At 37.8% G+C, this 20,561-nt stretch overlaps 1 protein-coding gene across 10 annotated transcripts in view; it reads left to right on the plus strand.

Annotated features, from left to right (window-relative positions):
* Positions 1–3,096: 3,096 nt before the first annotated feature.
* The window catches only part of phldb1a (pleckstrin homology-like domain, family B, member 1a), a 45,010-nt gene continuing 27,545 nt past the window's right edge, over positions 3,097–20,561 (plus strand). For 3 of the 10 annotated variants that reach the window (XM_056244824.1, XM_056244858.1, XM_056244867.1), the window contains exons 1-4: positions 8,577–8,758; positions 12,778–12,882; positions 16,670–16,793; positions 17,758–17,928. In XM_056244824.1, the coding sequence (XP_056100799.1) occupies positions 8,756–8,758; positions 12,778–12,882; positions 16,670–16,793; positions 17,758–17,928 (403 nt within the window). In that variant the 5' untranslated portion in view covers positions 8,577–8,755. Of the gene's footprint in view, positions 3,255–8,575; positions 8,759–12,777; positions 12,883–16,669; positions 16,794–17,757; positions 17,929–20,561 lie in introns of those variants that run through there. The other 7 variants (XM_056244814.1, XM_056244875.1, XM_056244882.1 and 4 more) reach the window with 5 other exon arrangements.

Here is a 20,561-nt window from a genome sequence, read left to right on the forward strand (position 1 = left end):
GCACTACATCGCTGTCTTGCGGCGAAACTTTGTTAGATCTTATCTCAGCCCTGTTCATTCAATACGTGCCAAGAAGAGAAGCGACCAAACACCTCCACGTTTTCCCTATTTAAATACAGTTACTAGAGTAGTGTAACTCGACCAAGAACGGTGACACAAAATAAAACGTTGCCCTTTTCTAAGCGTGTAAAATGGATAACTATATTGTATGGCAGAATACCATAGCAAGTGCTTGGGAGCACTTCGACTCGGCGCAGTAATATCATCTCTCGTGAAAAGTCCGCTCCCGTTGAAATGAGGGGGGCCCTGTACAAACGCGTTGGCCTAGTACTTTTTGTCCCTCTCTGCTGTTATAGTTTTTCAAGATTGCGGAACTACATGGAAGCCTCCGTGGACCTACTCGTGCCATGTATACAAAGATAATAAATTCTTCGTTTACGAGGATAAGTCAGATAATTGGCAGAGGTATTTGTACACCATTGAGGACATATTTATGAATACAAATATTGATTTTAAATAATAAAATACATAAAAAAGTACACATTGTCTCTTTAACTTCAATACATTTGAAAGACAAATATCATACTTTTTACTCCACTACAATTCTGTCAAGTTCCTTGAGTAGAAAGTAGTAACTTCAGTCAGGGGATGATTTTGGTTGCATTTTGGTTGGAAATGAAAGTCGGGTTGACGTCAGAACCCGACTGATGTTGGTTTCTGACGTCAACCCGTCTGTCCAACGTTGGAGATTAATGTCAATCTGGCGTTGGATTCTGACATCAACCTGATTTTCATTTTCAGCGTTGGGTTTGGTCTTCTAAATGCGAATTTTGTCATTGTTTTGCAGCACACTAGCTTATAGATAACAGTAAGGCTAACATATTCATACTTAAAGCCAAAAAAACTTTAAATAGGGCACTATTTGAGGGAACAACCATTTGGTTGTCCAAAACCATTGTGGACGTTATTGAGTGCACTTATTCAATCTCACATTCAATCCCACTACTGAAACTGTGTTCTAGAAATAAATTTGATATTGATATGAGGGTAGGCAGGCATAGATTCAGGCATAAGGTATTACATACAAATGCAACAATTATAAAACAATGCATTGACATTTACCTTTTACTTTTGATACTTCAAGTAGGCTACTTCTGTACTTTTACCTAAGTAAAAATCGGTTTTTACAACTTTTACTTGTAACGGAGTAATATTTGACCAGTAGTAGGCCTATCTGTACTTTAAGGAAGTTGTGTAGGCTACTTTGTCCACCTCTGGTCAGCTGGAGAGTGCAGCCACGGAGCAAGTGAAATTGTTTTACACACAGACGCTGTTCTGATGGATTCTCTTTCAATCTCCTACAGTGGATCCAGCTGAATTTCTGAAGGAGCTACGTAGAGAGCTATTCATCTCGATCTTTCTGGATCCCACTCTTTAAGACCATTTCCAAGAGTTTTCTTTTGCTGCTTTTGATATGTAATTGAGGAAAAATTAAAAATTAGCTACATTTTAGAATATTTTTTTAAGGCATATCTATTTGAACTTTGCTGAAAAGCCCAAATGCATTGTAAATTTTGTTTTCTGAGAGCAAAACAACCCCTGCTGTCTTTTATCAGAGCTTGCTGAGTGGAGTAGATGAAAATGAAACGTGCACAACCACCAGAGGTCATCATTTCTTCCACTTCATCTTCTATTCTCTGTGTAATGGTGTGAATCTTATAAATGGAAACAGCCACTCTGATTGAGCTGTGCATCCTTAAAAAAGTAAAATCCCCTGTGCTGTGAAACACAACATGTTTTTGCAGCGATGATATTTCTATCCTATTTACTGTAGCTAACGTTTTAGTGTTTAATTTGGAGTGTGGATTTTAGATAAATCAGAGAGAGATGGAAGGAAGATGAAGAGAAACGAGGTAAAAGGGTGTTTAAGCACAAAAGTGCATAGGCTTTCCATAGCACACTGATACCTCATACAGTATGGATTGTAACTAATAATTTTTTTTAAGTTTTAATGGGCATTGGGCAAATATTTAAGAACCCCCCTGCCCTCATACACTTTTGCTTGGTATTTTCAAGTTAACCTGGAGATGATATTAGGCAGCAGCCTTCACCTTTTTTTTTTTTTACACTTTTATTACTTATCTGATAATATCCCATCCCACTGAATATTTCTAAACAGATTTTTAAGTTGGCATTCTTTGCAACTTCACATTCTTCTTAGCTTCCCCAAAGTTTCCAACCCTCTTCCAACCCACACACAACGTCCTCTCCAGACATGCGTTGGTGGAATGTCTCATGAGTTGAGATGGGTTGGGTTTACGGGGAGCCACTATTGCGTATGTGTGTGTATTTTGGGTGTTTAACATTTGGACACTAAAATAAGACATTATTCTGAGTAGCACAACAGCCATTTCTCTGTTTCAAAAATGTCATCTCCACAAACTCCTCCAGTCTTGCCTTCAATTATCTGAATTTTAGTTTTCTCTTCCGTTTGTTGTCCTAAGAAATTTTACAGAGGGCCTTTTAACGTATTTAGAGGGCAGCTTTATTGGCTTATTGTAATTGAATTTAATTTCACATTTTGCTTATCTGACTTGGCCAGAGTTCAACTATGTTGTGGGAATTAGATTTCTTTATACAGAGAATCAAATGGACGTGGGAGAATCAGGGAGAGTGAGGACCAACAAAAGAGCCACCTGACTTGCTTCCACAATATGCTGATATTACGAATCTAATCTTACGAGACACCATTTCTGAAATCTCTACATCAGTGTGGTGATAAATTGCCTCTATTGTATTCCAGCCTCTCTCTCTCTCTCTCTCTCTCTCTCTCTCTCTCTCTCTCTCTCTCTCTCTCTCTCTCTTGGCCTGTCTCCTGATCTGGGATCAGGGTGGGTGTCTCGTTCCAGAGGCTGAACAAGTGAGGAGCTCTTCAGCTGTGAGAATAAAAGACTGCCTTGTGGTAGCAGAATGAAAAAAAGAAGGGAGGGAAGGAGTGTGTGAGAGACTATGAGGGTTGGAAAAGAGAAGGAGAGGAAAAGGGGTGGAGAGAGAGAGAGAGCATGTAGGTGGGGGAACAGTGCAGGACAGACAGATGAGGGAAGATACTTCTCATTCTCTCTCATCTTTAGTTCTGAATGATTTGTTCATCCTGCTGTGGTGATCCACAGAGTTTAAGATGTCTTAAAGTGAGCACGAGTTTCCAGCTCTAAGGATTACATGTGGGACTGACAGAGCTTAGGATCTGAACTCAGGTAAGGCCTTGACTGACAGCTGGGTTTTTGTGATGAAGTTTTCTGAATGCATTTAGAGTGATCATATGTAGTGTGGATAATAATAATATACCGTTAAGCTACTATGCACCCCCAAAAAAGTTATTTATTTTGTATTAAGTATTATTAATTTGTAAAAATTATATCAATTTTATATATATATTAAAAAAACATAACTGTAAATAGTACCACATGTCTGTTTGTCTCTATGGTAACCCATTCAAAACTTTGTAAAAGTTTTGCAATCTTTATTAGAATTAGTATATGAATCATTGAAAGAGGAACTGAATGGGACTTTCAGATTTCTGAAGAAAAAAATGACTTCAGTTTATAACTAAAATGGAAGCAGTCTTTAAAAAGTAACAACAGTGTAACAGTCTTTGCAACCTGATGTCATAGTATGAGTTATGAATTACCTCATATGAATGCATTTCTTCATTTTAGGTAAGGTGTGTGTGTGTGTGTGTGTGTGTGTGTGTGTGTGTGTGTGTGTGTGTGTGTGTGTGTGTGTGTGTGTGTGTGTGTGTGTGTGTGTGTGTGTGTGTGTGTGTGTGTGTGTGTGTGTGTGTGTGTGTGTGTGTGTGTGTGTGTGTGTGTGTGTGTGTGTGTGTGTGTGTGTGTGTGTGTGTGTGTGTGTGTGTGTGTGTGTGAGTAATGGAGACTAGTCTACTGTGTTAAATATGAGAGAATGAAAATGGGCCGCACTGGACAAGGATGGGAATAATGGCCCTGACCTAAAGAATGGACAATGAGACTATTGTCCCAGTGGGGACAGCACTGCACACCAGTGTATGAGAAGTGTGCAGGAAGGTTGTGCTTGGTCTGCTGACACAGTTTTTTTTTTTTTTTTTTTTTTTTTTTTTTAACCATCAATGCTGCTTTCACTAAAAGAGGCTGACTAACAGGTGGTTTGAAAAATTCCTTGCCTGTCAGTCAAATGACTCCACTGTCTAATTAATCAGGTGCAGAGATGTGGAAACACATTCAATACCTCTTTTGTATGCCACCTGTGTGCTGTATGACCCCTGCAATGCAACAGTCATAGATTAAACATTTTTGACACAGCTAGATATTACACATGTGACATAAATTATAGGCAACAACATTTAGTTCCAGTCCATGAATTTGACAGGCTGTGCGACCTTCTAGCAACTGCTTGTTTGTGTTTGCACTTTCCAGTCTGTCTGAATTGCAAGGATTTTTCAGGGACTTTCTTAAGGTTACATCATTATGTCAGTAGGTGGCGACTATGCTGCCTTCACACGTGGTATCGGAATGATCATAAATACAAGTTTCATATGAAATTGGACATGAATACCCTCTTAAGTCATATTTACTGGAACTCAGATATAATACTGCCTTCACATGCTATTGGAAATTTCCTACGAGCCGTAAACTCTAAAGATGGCGGAGGGGAGAATAATTGCTCCTGTGACTGATATTCTTAATTAGTTTTTTTGACAACAGCTCACCTTGTCTTGTTTAATTTGGGCATGAATAACAATTTTTCGCGCAACGAAAATAGCACGTATTTCACCAACATTTCAGAATCGTCAGCAAGCTGATTATGGCACAATGAATGGTCATCAACAAATGGGATGTTACATTTTATACAAAAAAAGTAAATATCTTCAGTACATGTTGGCTTTTAATAAGATTTCCCTAAGAAATAGGCTAGAATAAACCTGGTGTCCTCCATGATTTCTATCTGACAAAGCACTTGAAAGCAACGAGCTCGTAATCACGACATCAGAAATGGAAAGTATAGGAAATTTCTGGTAGCACGTGAATGCAGCGTAATTACCGTAATTAAGAGATCACAACACATGACGTTCTACTCAGCTATAGGAACTGTTCTCGGACTCGTAATAATGCCTTTGTATGGCAAACTATCAACACCAAAAAGAATCTGCTGCGGTCAGGTGGTATAGCGGTCACATGGTAGGCTACAAGTCAGAGTTGGGATCTTTTGACACTTTTTACCGACCTTTTTCAAATCTCGTCATTATGGTAATTATGACATCGAGGGAATGAACCTGGATACTTCCCTACTATATAGTAGGCGAAAAACAGTGGGCTATGGCTACGGGGAGTCCTTTGAAGGATGCAGGCTTTGAATTGGGACATAGCCTTTGAGTGAGTCCTTGAATCAAACAATCTACCAATTCGTTCAAAACACTGACTCATTCAAACAAACACAAACAAAGTCACTTTGTTTGGAGCAGTAAGTTTCTCTTTTCTTAGGGATAATTCACATGGAACGCGTTTTCGCATTTAATAACGTGAGACGCCAGGCAGTGGAATGAATCCAACCCAGAGTTTGATGTATCCACGATTGCTGGAAGTGTAGCCTAATTGTGTGTTTAAAACAAACAAACAAACATACAAAAAACGTGCGCATAAAAGTTCACTTGAAAATCTAGCATGTTGGAAGGAGATAAGGTAAGAGGGAGTGGATGAAAAGAACATAAAGGAGGAACAAAAAAGGGGAATTGAACACCAGCACTGACTTGGTGAAAAAAGAGCCAAAGAGGATTCAATGACCATGGCATAATTCCTCAAGCTTTTCTCCTAGTGCTCACACCTCTAGCTCACACCTGTAGACAGCACGCCCACAGTCGCTTCACTGATCGATTTATGCCAATAATCAAAAGTCTGGCTCGGCCAGTCTTCACCAGCTTTTGTTCGAGGTGCTGCTTACCTTCTCCACAGTGTTATACGGAAATGCACTTCCAATATAGGCAACCCACAAATGTGAGCTACTGCTAAAGTTTCAGGGATTTTACTTTCTCTGTCTGTTTGAACCATAAATCCAGTTTCTTTTACCTGCAGTGACCCATGAATTTGTCTATTCGATCATACTTGAGTTCACATTTCCCTTCCTTTGAGGAATTACAAACACTACATCATGGAATGATAATATAGGGATGCAAACTGAGTAGATCTCAGATTTTCTCCCCCTTACATGGGATTGAAACTGAAATGTTTGTTCAGTCTTATCAATGTCATTCCAAAAAGTAGTCTGATGTTTTCACTAAGATTGAGTTATGTTATATAACATTTTTTAATTAAAATGACATGAAAAAAATTAACCTTATCATTCACAATCATTCACAATAAGATCTATTACATGTATTTTCATGAAATTTCATTTCATGGTGACTTTAATAAGTGGTATGAGTGCAGGTGTGATGGAAGATGTGGATGTCACACTCAGTTCTAACATGTGCTGGTGAAAAAGTGTGAAATATTTGGCCGAAATAGGCAGCCTGAGACTGGAAATGCTTACTTGAATGTGTATATTTTAAGTCTAAATGGTTGCTAATTAAAAAAAGAAAAGGAAAAAAGCACCATATGCAAGAATGTTCCCTCTTGGATAGCATTGAAAAACATTAAGACATTTTCTCATACGACTGTGCCAATGAAACAAATCCAGTCTTTTTTCTCACTCTCTCACAAACACACTGCTATAAACAGTATTCTGATCTCAGGCATTTCTGCCACACAAGCACCGTGACTGTTTTCTGGGGTGAGATCTGTGGTCAATCTTTCTGACGCCTTGTTGCTTTACTCTGATACTATAATAAGTGACTAGACTGTTGCAAAATGCTGCAAGAGATTAAAGCAGCATGTCCCTGCCGTCAAAGAATTTATGAGTAAGACCAAAATGCTTAGCTTTGATATCACATGTGTCAAAGACAGCACTCCAGCATGGAAATATGGAAAGTTATCTAGCAGCTAACTTTCCAACTTGTGTGCTTGCCATGTGTTGACCATGGCAGCCTCACATGTGAGTCACTCTAGACTTCTGAGCCTAATGCCTTACACGTAAATGTTAGAAGCTACTTGGTGGAATAACCATTTTCTCACATAAAGTCATTGGAATTTTAACTCCCAGAGGACAACAAACAAATAAATAACTTAAATTGGCTCAACAGTAAGGCACTTAACAGAGGACTGCTTTAAATTATCAGGCATATTGACCTTTTTACTCAGTTGTGGGTGAGAAGGGGGCAGCTGGAGACTGTTTATTCCCAGAGAGTAGCTTGATCATAGGGTCAACCTACAGGAAGAGTCCCCGCTTAGGAGCCCACACCGGAAGAGTCTGCTCATCTTCCAGCTGTGGTTGCCTAGTTGCTGTTCAGATTTGTTTGTGTTTTTTTTTTTTTATGTGTTTGGACTCTTTTGACATCTGTCTTACTCACTGGCAATGGCCATGGAAAAAAAAAGTCTTTCTTTCTCGTCCTCCACCAGACAGAAGTTTTTCTCTAGCGCTTTGATTCATGGCTTTCCCATGTTTCTTAGGATTATTACCAATCGGTCTGGCTCGCTGTGTGATGGATTGCTTTGTTGTATGTTGACTAAGAGACAAAGCTTAAATGTTTGCGTAGGAGTTCCATGACAACTTTGTTGACTACAACAACAACAACAAAAAAAAACTTGTTTCCATAAATGAATCTAATAATGTAACACATACTCTTAAAGTGACTCACATCAGCAGTTTTGCAGCTGTTAAACATCAAATGGAAAACACCATTTTTTGTTTTGCCTCTGTGGAGGAGGGAAGAACAGGAAGTGAGTAGGGGGACTCCACCTGGAATATCAAGGACTTTTCCATCCTCCACTAGTGCATGTAAACTCAAATCTGTCCGAAATGAGTCCATCTGCTGCAATGATGATGATCTGACAATTTTTAATACTATTCCAGCAGTTCTTTAAAAATAGCAACCACACATGCATCAGATGTTTCCTATTGTCTTCTAACGGTTGCTTTAAAATGAAAACATGACATTAACATCCAAATATAATTCTTAAAGGGATAGTTTACCCGAAAAACACAAACACAAAAGAGGGTATTTTGAAGAATTGTGGTAACCAGTTTTGGACAAAACAAACAAACAATGATTTCTTAAAATATCCTCTTTAATGTTCCACAGAAGAAAGAAACTCATAACATGAGGGTGAGAAAATAATAGTATAAAAGTATGTGTAGCATGTTTTTGAGCAGTAAGCTGCATACGAGTAAACAGGGGAGATAAGCTCACAGAAGATGACCTTTGCATGACGTTGTAGATAAATCGTTGTAGATAGACGTTGTAAAGTCACTCGTGATTTATCTTTCTAAATTTAGACATAAACTTGACGATTATTCAGGGGTGTTTGGAAAGACGGACCGCACACCTGGATTCTGACAGACTTTTTTTATGTGGATTCCTCTTCCTGTGCTTTCTATCTCTATCCATCTCTGTCTCTCTCTCTCTCTCTCTCTCTCTGTCCCAGCTGTGGCGGTACTAATTCTGTCCTCAGAAACTTCAGAACATTCAGTAAGAGACATGAGTGAGCAGCAGAGACAAACAAACAGCAAGAGCTGGACTGTAGACGGTCAACCAAAGGCTCAAAGGCGTAAAAACAGGACATAGCACAGAGACTGTCAGTAAACAAGGCCATGCAGCAACAGAGCGGGTCTTTCTTGGGCTAAAAATATGGTGAGTGGGCTTGATGTTGCCTATGGGTTCTTAAGAACTTGGTATTTGGTATGTCTACAAACTCTAAATAAGTTTCTTTGGTTGATTTTACTACTGCATTGATTTTTGGCTGCTATGACTCAAGAAATGTAGAGTAAATGTTTCACTATATCAATTGCTTAGTATTTATCAGTTTAATGCCGAGTGCAAAAGTAACTCAAAATTATTATACATTCCATATAATCAAAAAACTTAAAATATAATTTTTTTTATTTAATTTATTAAAAACATTTTAAATAAAAATTCTATATTTTAATAATAGAATATATATATTTAATTTATTTAATGTGGGATAATTAACTGTTTTTATTTTTCTTGTTCTTGGTTGTGATTTTCTTATAAAAGATTTTTTAAATCTCAGTGTGATTTAACTTTTTTCAGAGGATTAACAAGTCGCTAGGCCTTCAAGTTTACAGTTTTTGATTTCTGCTTCCCAGATTCACCAACTGCTCATGCTACATTTAGCTGTACTGTTATATTAGCTGTATGTTCCTGCTGTGGTTTCCTTACTTACCGTAACTCTAACATACTGCTACACGTGTACGTGTGTGTGTGTGTGTGTGTGTGTGTAGCCTGTATGATTATAACCCCTGTAAGAGGAGCTTTGTGGTTTGTGCTATGTGGTTGAGTCTATTTTCTGCTGCAGAGGGCAGGACACAGTGGCATAACTGCAGTCTTAATGACACGTTTCAGAGGCATGCCACTTACCGGTATGAAATGCTCCAGTTGAACTGATATCAAGTGTATATTTATGTGTTATGTTTATTTGTGTGCAAGTATATTTGAATCAAGGAATCTGTATATGTATGCATTAATGTCAGTGTGTCTGTATTGTCCAGTTGTGTGTGTGTGTGTGTGTGTGTGTGTGTGTGTGTGTGTGTGTGTGTGTGTGTGTGTGTGTGTGTGTGTGTGTGTGTGTGTGTGTGTGTGTGTGTGTGTGTGTGTGTGTGTGTGTGTGTGTGTGTGTGTGTGTGTGATGGTGGGAGCAGTGACCATATTCAGTATAGTGACAGAGGCTTTCTGTTCTCTTTTCCCTCTGTCACACACTGGACGTGGTTGTGAGAGGCGGTAGGCCTGCAGCACTTGCCAGCTGCACTTGCAAACATGACATCAGGAATGAAAGGGAGAGAGAGGTTAGCTAGGGGAAGGAGAAAAAGAGGAAGTTTGGTTTTGTACCAGCTGTTGAGTTAAAGACTAAATGTCCATCATCATCCTAATCTATATGCATGCACCACATAACCTGTCTTCGCTTGTTTGGAGAAGCGAAGCGTCACATTCCAGTCGTTTCCCTGACTGGACATGCCAGCAGAGGAAAGAGTTTGCCTTGCCTTAAACTCACTCAGTTTTGGCTTTCAAACCCATAGGATAACCTCTCTCACAACAACTCATGTAAACGGTTGTTTTTATTACATTGATGTTAAGAAAAAATTTAACCGAGGAGAAACAAACGAATATATTAATATAAATTTTCGTATTACAATTATCAGAACACGTGATTACGATCCAAAAGATTAATTTGTTTTAAATCAAAAGCACTTACAGAGGAATACTGTCTTTATTGTTTAATATTGTCAAGAAAAATGTAGTGTGGTGAAATGCTACAACACAGTATTTTCTGTTGGCTGTTTAGTGTCAGAACAAGCAATTTTGCACTGATTATAAACTGCCAAATCAAATTATTAATCAATAAAATAGTGTCGCAAAGTTACATGATTTTAAGAATAATGTTGCTACCACATCGCTACTGAGAAATTTTGTTCAATAGCTTTGCTACTTTTACTGACGTTATTGTTCTTCACTGATCCTCAATGACCATTATGTACAAAGATACAAACACATACGGAAAATTCTGTTTTTGATGTTTTGGTGTGCCAGACTGTAAATGTTGAATGTAGTTAAGCTACAAACTACTCTATAGCTCAGCTAAGATGAAAACTATAAGCTAAAAGCTTCTTATAGATAAAACTGATTACTTGTGATTTCGATGACTCGGATGGTTGAAAAGAACCCATTTAAAAGAGTCATTCCGAATCGCTTAAAGTTTTTACAGAATTTTCTGTTGGATGTTTAGAATCAGAACAAGCTTATTCTGATTTTGAATAAATGACTCTTTTGAATCTGAGTCACTTGTTCTGATTGTAAACAGCCGTAACAGTGTGTGTGTCACTTAAAACAGTTTAAGTGACATCACCACCTTGCTACTGAGAAATGTAGTTTAAAGGGGTCATATAATGCCATTTTGTTCAAACTAGTATGATTCTTTAGGGTCTAAATTAAAAGTTTGTTATATACTTTAATTAAAAATTCTCATTAGTATTGTAAGAAAACACTTATTTTACTTGGTCAAAAACAGCTGTTTTCAGCACGCCGTTTCAGTGCATATGACTTTAAATGATAATGAGCTTTGCTGACTCCGCCTCTCTGTTCTGTGCGTACACCGTTTGTAACTCAATAACACAATAACCATAACGCGTTGTTCAGTATAAACGTGGGATTATGAATTATATTGAGAACATCAGAAAACATGGCGTAATGTACCCTAAGTGTAAACCTTAGACGCATTCATTGTGAAGCGTGCAAGCGATTTGCAAAGATTAATATAAATATTATTAATAAAGTTTAATAAAACGTTACACTCACTTCAGTTGTTCTAGAGGTTCAGCAGGAACACGAATAGCTGGTACCGATCCTTTTTTCATGAGCAGCTTCTTAGCAAAACCAGCTTTATACTGACCCTCGTTTATAAAGCAGTCTGGTGAGAAATGATTCGCGCAAACATGAAAGGATTGACGTTGCTCGTGGGGAATATTCCCTTCGAAAACAAACCCAGCCACTGCGTCTGCAGCGGTTCGGATTTAGGAACATTAAAATGACTGGTGTGTTCGTTATTACACCCAAGAACAGAACACCACAATCGCTTAGACGCCATTCTGCTCATAGACAGTGCTCCAGCATATCAACAATGACCGCGCCGGTCCGCGCAGACTATGATTGACAGCTCCCTCACGAGCGAGGGCGGGTCTGTGTTGAAACGCTCCTGTCAATCAACAATCGTGGGCGAGGCTTCCGAGCGTGTGACGTCACAAAATTGAACGGCTCAATTTGAGGCAGGGGAAAACATATAAGGAGATTAAAACAAAAACACTGGATGGATTTTTATCATTTTATGATGGTTGTGTACAGGCACTGCCAACACACATTTCAGTACAATCAACTTGTAAAAGTGCATGTACCATTATATGACCCCTTTTACTAATAGCTTCGCTACTTTTAGTGGTCACCTAACAAAATAGCTAACAAAATATGTTCCAAGGATGTTTAATGTTCCCATTAATTTATGACTGAAAACGTTATTTCTGTATGTTCTCAGAACATTCAAAACATCAATTTTTTTAACTGATTTTTTTTGTTTTTTCTTGATTATATGAACATTAGAGAAAACATTAAGGGACTTTTTTCTCTATTTTATCATTTTTCTTTGATAATGTTATTTAAGAAAAGATCACTTTGAATGAACGTTACTAGAAGAACGTTTGTTCATAACTTTGAGAGGACCTTGATGTTTGAGAGAACCAAAGTTCAGAGGACATTCCCTATTATAGCTGAAAATTCCCCTCACTGATTCTCATTGGCCATTATTACACTGATACGCACACACACAGAACCTGATGTTCAGTTTGTCTTGTGGGTCTGTTTCTCTGTGATTCCCAATGTGTTTTGTCTGAGAGACAGTGGCATGAGTCAGGGACGTAAAAGAGGTGAGGGAAGGAGGGAGAGGGGGGTTTCAGGTTAGGGATGTTCCTAAATGACTGATCTGCTGTGAAGTGTGCTGACCTGAGGTCTGCTCTAGTTTGTTCACGCTAATGTGCCTGTGTCTACCATAGATAATTGGCTGCATCTGTTCACTCCGAGTCTGGGTGTGTGTGTTTGTATTATCTGGGTTTGTATTATACAACTCTGTATTATCTCTGTATTTCCAGCAGGATCTTGACAAATGTCATGAAGTGATTGATAACTCCATAGACATGGACAGGCTGAATCAGAACGTTCCAGAACATGGTCATCTGACTCATCGGGTCTTACAGGTGAGTGTGTGATCTGTATATATACATACATTCACAATACTGTTCAAAAGTTTTGGGTCTGTAAGATTTTTTTGTAGGTTTTGTAAAGAAGTCTCTTAATATTCTCACAAAGGCTGTATTTGATTAAAAAAAATACCGTAAATTGTAATATTGTAAAAAAAACAAAAAAAAACGTGTTTTTATCGCTTTGGCACATTTTTCGAAACAGTCTTAATATTCTCTAGACTGTAAATCCAACATGTTTCCTGCAACATCAGAACTCATAGCATGTCTGCAAAATGTAGTAACTCGTCCAAAACATTTCATTCATCCTTCAAACCCTATATTATTGTGTTAGTAAAGTGGCCAATGCCATCAAAATAAAAAGTGTTTTTGTCATTTGAGCCACACTGGTCAAAATGTTTAGATGTTTTTTCGCCATGCAAATATTTGTTATATATTCAAAAAAAAATTCTATATTTTTGTTGACTGGCTGCTTTCTTTACTATACAAGAATGCCAGTTTTGTCTATAGCTGAATGCACTTGTGTATCACACTGAGCTTTTTTAGATACACATTTCAACAGGAAAAAAAAGTCAATACTGTAGTGCACAAAAAGAAAATGAACATTTTTATTTATACAGTGTATTTATTTTTATGTATATTTTTGTAGAAATGAGACTGAAAATTCACAGTTGCTTATTAATTTTTACACTTATGTCTATCACCACCATGCCTTCTTATATCTTCTTATTTTGCTCTTCCATGGCAAGCAACTGAGAATTTTTAGTTAACATGTAACACATTACTAGAATTTTTTTTTTAAAGTACTGCTGTAGCTGCTGTTTAGGGTTGTGACGTTCCTCCATGTTAAAACTGGTAGTGATTGTGCTGTGAGCAAATCCATATGCTTCCGAACTTTATTGGTTGATTGGTAAGTTTGTGATTCCAATTTCATTCCAATTGAAGGCCATTTGCCAATTTAGCAGACAGTACACACATTCCATGTCGGATATTTATGGAATAAACATGCATGTCTGACAGATTTTGATAAATGAATGGATCATTTTGAGTTTGATGGCTCACACAATCAAGGAATGTTTAGAAGTTGGGCAGTGTTTGACAGTTGCACTAATCAACTAATCAGTTTTGATCAACAAAGCCATGTATTTATTTATTGTGCAAACTGTAGACAATTATACTTGCTCTTTTGCACACATGTGCCAAAACATACAATTTGCTTAAATCAGAAAAAAGAAACTAATTGCTCAGAATTCTGAATTTCATTTGAGAACTGATCTAAATAGAGTGAGAAAAAAAACCTGTAAAACAAATTTTTTTTTCCTGTGATGGCGAAGCTGACTTTTCAGCATCATTACTCCAGTCTTCATTGTCACATGATCCTTCAGAAATCATTCTAATATGGTTTGGTGCTAAAATAACATTTCTTATTGTTATCAATGTTGAAAAAGGTTTTATCTTTGTGGAAGTCTTTTAACAAATAGAAAAAGAACAGAATTGATTTGAAATAAAAAATATTTTGTTACATTATAAATATATTTACTGTAACTTTCGGTCAGTTAAATTCATCCTTGAATAAAACTATTAATTTCATTTTATAAAATCTTACTAACCCCAAACTTTTGAAAAGTGGTGTGTAAAATCCATTTACTTTTGTTTTAATTTTTTAATTGTCTTTAAAATATTTTAAAAGCAGAATATAGTTTATTTTGTCATTTCGTTATAGTACATCTGGTGCAATAGACAAATAGTTCATGCATAACTAGGTTTTGTCACCTAAAAGTGGAGTCTGCAGAACTTTGAAATTAAGAGGTGAAATGTTCCCTAATTATAGGGTTAATTTTCATCACTGTTGATCCGAGAGGCTGAGTCCAGCCTTTCTGTCTGCATTTAATCTTGCTCAAACACTGCACTGTGTTCCACCTATATCAAACATTACAGGGTCTCAAAAACATCAAGCCTAAGTTAGTTCAATGCACCTGTTAAAACTTCACTAGTGAAGTTGATTTTACACACACACACACACACACACACACACACACACACACACACACACACACACACACACACACACACACACACACACACACACACACACACACACACACACACACACACACACACACACACACACACACACAGAGAGAGAGAGAGAGAGAGAAAGAGAGAGAGAGAAACACAAACAACTGAGCTGTGTGTAGAAAAAAAATGTCAGAGGACAATGGAAACTGTGTGGCAGCTTTATATGGAGCCCTATTATCAGGAGATGACAGGATAAGATATGAAAGCTAAAACAAACTACATTGACATTTAATCACTTTAAAAAGAATTTATACATTGTTATTGAAAGCTTCATGTTCAGTTTTAAAGGTTATTTCTATGGACGCTAGCGCTAGACCCTAAAAAGATGACATCTGAAGACACTTTAAATACGTGTAAAAGCTTTATTTGAATGGTGTGAAAGTTCAAAAGAGGGGTGAAGTCCATTCTTACCAGGGCTAGGTTGGGACAGAAAAGCAACCAAGGACATATGCCTGTATCACAATCACAACCCGTGTAATCCATAATTCCCCACTATATATATATTACATATGCATTCAATGCAACTTTTGGATTTGACTGTATTTTGATTTCTAAACATATCAGTTTTTGCATTGTAATTTAAATTAGGTAGGCCTGATGATGTCAGAACATTTTCCCTTTTTTCAAAAAGAAAAGAAATTTCTAACTTTTTCAAAATCTGTAAATGTTCATTTTGTATAGAAGTATGTTTAAGAAAGGCCCACTGCATACATCCTCCCTATGGCCAGTCCATTTCTAGTTAATTTAGGGCCAGATTTACTAAACGGGGCAAATTAGCGCAATTCCAAAAAAGCGCAGATGGGAGTGGAGAGTTCATGCTGACGTGATCTACTGACAACGAGCAAAATTAAAGAACACAGACACAGCCGGATCATTTCCTTAATGACCAACGCAATCTATCAAGAGCAGTGCAAATTAGCATCTGGTTTAAGACATGCTTATTTTGGCCAGTAAATAATGGCGCAAATACCATTAAATTGACTAGCGCAAACCTTACTAAATCACGTTGCATGATTTATTTAAATACTCTCCTCCCACTAATTTTGGTAGGAAAAGGGAAACTCTAACAAATGCATACAATAAAGTCAACCGCAAAAATAACTCTCTATGCCTTTTCAGCGCTATTGGCACTTAGTGTTTTACATCCCAGATGTGGAAAAGAGATGGATGTGACATTTCCATACCCTATCAGCCACTGGTTGCTCTTCAGTTCCTTTCTAAAATCCTGTGCATCATAGCCTGTATGATTTCTGACATCATCTAAAGATACTATTTAAAAAAAAAAAAGAACTACCATTTGTTTTGATGTAGTGCAGTGCCTCGTCACTCTCTCAAATATCAAAGTGTGATTTACCAAGCTGATAAACCCTGTGCTGCCCTTGGGAACCTCCATCTGTGACATGCTGAGGCCAAATATGTTCCTCCTTTGGTCATTTATCGGCCTGGTCCCTTGTCTTTCATCTAACAGCTAAATCCTGTTAGCCTCTTAGCCTGCATGGTGGTACCTGATGGAGCTAAACCCGTTTAGCCAGTTAGCCTCTTACCCTGCCGCTGCAATACTCAATGGTCCTAATTGAATTACACTAATCCTGTTTGGGGAACCCTGAGCAGTCGTCCAAAAAGTACAAGTCACTTTAATGGTGATCAAAGGCTGTAAAAAATGACCCTGTTGTTGATTTAATGTATTGTCCTCATATATTCACAGAGCACATCGCTGGACCTGATTGAAACAGGCAAGACTCTCAAAGTCCAGGCAGAACGGCCCCATCTTGTCAGCTTGGGAAGTGGCCGTCTGAGTACGGCTATAACTCTGCTGCCCCTGCCAGAGGGTAAGTTCAGTCACCTTAAAAAGTAACTGAATATAATACCCTCATGAAGTATCCCCCAGCAGATTCTATCTGCTAAATTGCAAACATGGTCGTTTGACTAAGGATGTGGTTAGCTGTGGAATTTGTGTTTAGTGGCAATGATTCTTTCAAATTCTGAGACCTAATTATATGATCACACAGACAGAAGGGATGCCAATTGAAAAACTGGGGACTCCAAATTAAGATCAGTAAATTTGTGTTTTTATGTGGTAATGGGTGGGAAGTTCATGAGAGAGGACAAATATCACTGCACTGTCCTCAAAGCTTGGCTATGCTTCATCTCATGAAGAATGACAAATAGAGGACTTCTCATCCCCTGACATTGAGGAAGAATGAGAGCAAGCATTCAAGTATAAATCCCAGAGGAAGTCAATTTAGTGCAGTATTCATCAGCGAATCATTTTATAGGGGATTGAATACACAATTTCCTGTGCTCACGTAGATAGATGGATGGATGGATGGATGGATGGATTTAATTATTGTAGCCTATATAATTAATTAAATATGGATGGATTTAATTATTGTAGCCTATATAATTAATTATACTGTAAACATACAAACTTACATACATACATATATGATGGATCTATGATTTTGTTTTTTTGAGGAGTATTGAGGTTTCAGCTGTATCTTGTAAATTGCATTCATGATGGCAGTGGCTTTAGAACAAGAGACAGGATTATGGGGCTATATGACCTGACTTTGACAACCCCCTGTTGCTTCACAATGTTGGGGGGGGGGGGGGCTGGGGGCTGTCCTGTCTTTGTTAAAGAAGGGAACACAAACCATGTGTCCTTTTTGTTGCAAGCATTTCAGCATTTCATATGCATGAAAAAAAGCTTTTTTTTTCTAATTCTTGAAACTAATTAAAGTACAGCAATGTAGCAATAATCAGTATTAATAAATCTCCATCACGTTGTTGTAGGGAAGACTACACTCGGCCATGGGAACACAGACATTAATATTCAGGGTCCCGGTGTCACTGCTCAGCATTGCTACATTGAAAATGTGGGGAGAGCCATTACCCTGTACCCCTGTGGAAATCAGTGCTCATTGGATGGCTTAGCAGTTACCAAACCTGTCAGACTCACACAAGGTAAGCAATGGGCTTTTAAAGTTGCTATTACCCCAGCATTAGTTCAATATATGTTGAATAGGTTACAAAATGGGAAAGAAAGAAAGAACAGTGTGTCCAGCTGATGGTTCACTATAAATCTTTTGACAGTTATTCAATAGATTCAGCCTGCAAATCAATAACAGAGGCCTTTGCTTTAATTCAGTGAACCTTCTATGAAACGCAAGCTGACTACATCAGATATTAACCATTTCTAGCACGGATAAGATTGCATTTTCAAAACAAATATAATTGTGTAACCACTTTGTGTTAGTAATGATAAGGGTCTGTTTGAATATCCTTTTAAAAAAACTTGACCTTATGCTACTCTTTAGAGCTATTTCAGGCTGTCCACTTTGGGAATCACATCAGTGTGTATTTGTGTTATACACGGGCCAGGAAATTGCACGATGATAATGATGAGGACTTGTTTGAACTTCCATTTGAAGAACTTGACCTTGCCCTAGTACGTTGTGCTATTTCAGGCACTCTTGAATCTCATTGCTCTGTATTAATTCTATACATTGGGGAAGTGTGATTCTAACAGAGAAATGTGATATTTTGTTTATTTTGGATTCTATTCTCTCCAAGTTTCATCTTGTCAACAATAGCTGTAGCCTAAACAAATGTAGCCTATTAAGTTAGCTTATTTCAAGCCTTTATGGGACAACTAAGCATTTCTTTTTTACTTTTGCTAAGAGTCACCTAATTTATTTATAACCAGTTCGACCGTTAGTGATCAAGGGATAGTCATCCAGATAAGCTCATTTGCAGTACGCCCCCCTGATCGCGATCTGTGCATGACAATAACTTGAGACAGCCGGCGCGAGGACAGCTGTCCAACGTGCCACCCATGCGACTTCCAATACATTTGTCTTGATGAGGGGTCTATAGTCCTGAACAGGCTTAATGCCTATCCTTTTTTTTTCTTCTCATATTAACTAAAATTTCGAGTTGCATTAAAAGTAACTTGAACATCCGCGAAGTCCAGATTTTCGCCACAGGAGGAAAGAAAGTTAGGCTATAGCCTATCTTAAATTCCCCGGATGTCGGACACTTTGTTGTATTAACTGCTTGTCCGTTTTCTTTGGACTGGCGATGACAGTCGGGCAGGTGACAGCTGTGCTGTTTTGTGTTGTAATAGAAGTCAGTGAGTGGACGCGCTGTCGTAGCGCTTGACATTTACATCACAAAAGCTGCGGACAGACCCACGCGCTCATCGCTCTTTACTCCGCGCGACGTGCGAGTGCGTCCACCAACATACTGTCCACCGTTTCTCAGCGGTTTCCAAACGATTGGATATCAGTTTGAGTTTGTGTGTCCCAAACCTGGTAGGTGAAATGGCTTTATCTTCAATATTTTACAAATTATTTGCTTGTTAAGCTGTATAGTTGCTGTTAGCCTATTCCAAAGACACCGTAGTCTATTGATTAACCAACGAACGTTTACTAATCCCGTTGTGTTCGTTAAAGTACGTGTCTGATCAAAGAAAGACATATGGAACTAAGTGATTTTATTTATCAAACATCTAAACTATTTGACTGTGTTAAATATAGCATAGCCTAACTTTACAATAGCCTTAATTGTATATCGTGCCGTATTAACTTGCATTTTTCAGTCAGTTATGTGTGTAGTAAATAGAGTTATGATCGATATAACTGAAATATTATTTTATGTTCTCCACACACTTCTGCTTAAAAACAGACTATTATTAATGCTTTCGTGAACTTTCTGAGAACGCTATCAAAACGCATTAAAACTATGTCAGCCTTGTTATTATGAGACTTATAATAGTGATGATAAAACAGCACTGTGCTATCTGTCCTATCCTGTCATATCTCCTTGATTACTACAAAACCCTTTTCTGACCTCATTATGCCCAGCATGACCCCTCTGATGCCCCCTTGTGCCATATGTCTGTGTGATTGTTTAGTCTTTTAGTTGTGTAAATAATAGAGGTTATAGTCTGTCGTCAGTGCTTTGACCTAATAATGTGATACCCTAATAATACCCACCACATTTTTTTAATAAAGATTACAAACTGTACACAAATATTTTATACATTTTATATATTTACTTATTTCTCTGAGTGAATGCTCAGGCTGGCCCATAACCACCAGATATATTGTGATTAATGGCCCCCAGTATTAATGTTAGTGCTGAATTGTTAGAAGGTTATTTTGATTCCTAAAATATTACAGTCTGTTCTTTCTTAAATATGTCGCTACATCTTGTTTTCGTCTAGCCTATGTGCCCATATGTGGGAAAAAACAAACAAAACATGGGCACTGTAGGTTCAGCTTTGACATCATAATATGGAAAACTATTTCATTTAGAAAAGACTGACAATTCAGAAACAAAGACATAGTGGTATAGGTACAGAGGTGAGCAGTGTTAAAAAGAGGGTCTGCATTTTCATTAGAATAACGGCATGGCGTTAAGTGGAGCTCACAGTGTTGCATTTCATATCCTGTCCTCCACTCTGCTGTAAGTCAGCAATGAGTCATACTGATCTTATATTCGCTCTGTGCTTTCTGTGCCAATGTTCATTATGAAATGGAAGTCTGGGTCATAATTCATTGGTATTTTGACAGACGACTCTGAGTCTGCATTGA

This window comes from Rhinichthys klamathensis, unplaced genomic scaffold (genome assembly GCF_029890125.1).
Source record: "Rhinichthys klamathensis goyatoka isolate OS25496 unplaced genomic scaffold, OSU_Roscu_1.1 h1tg000028l_1, whole genome shotgun sequence".
In the NCBI taxonomy this organism is placed as follows: Eukaryota; Metazoa; Chordata; class Actinopteri; order Cypriniformes; family Leuciscidae; genus Rhinichthys; species Rhinichthys klamathensis.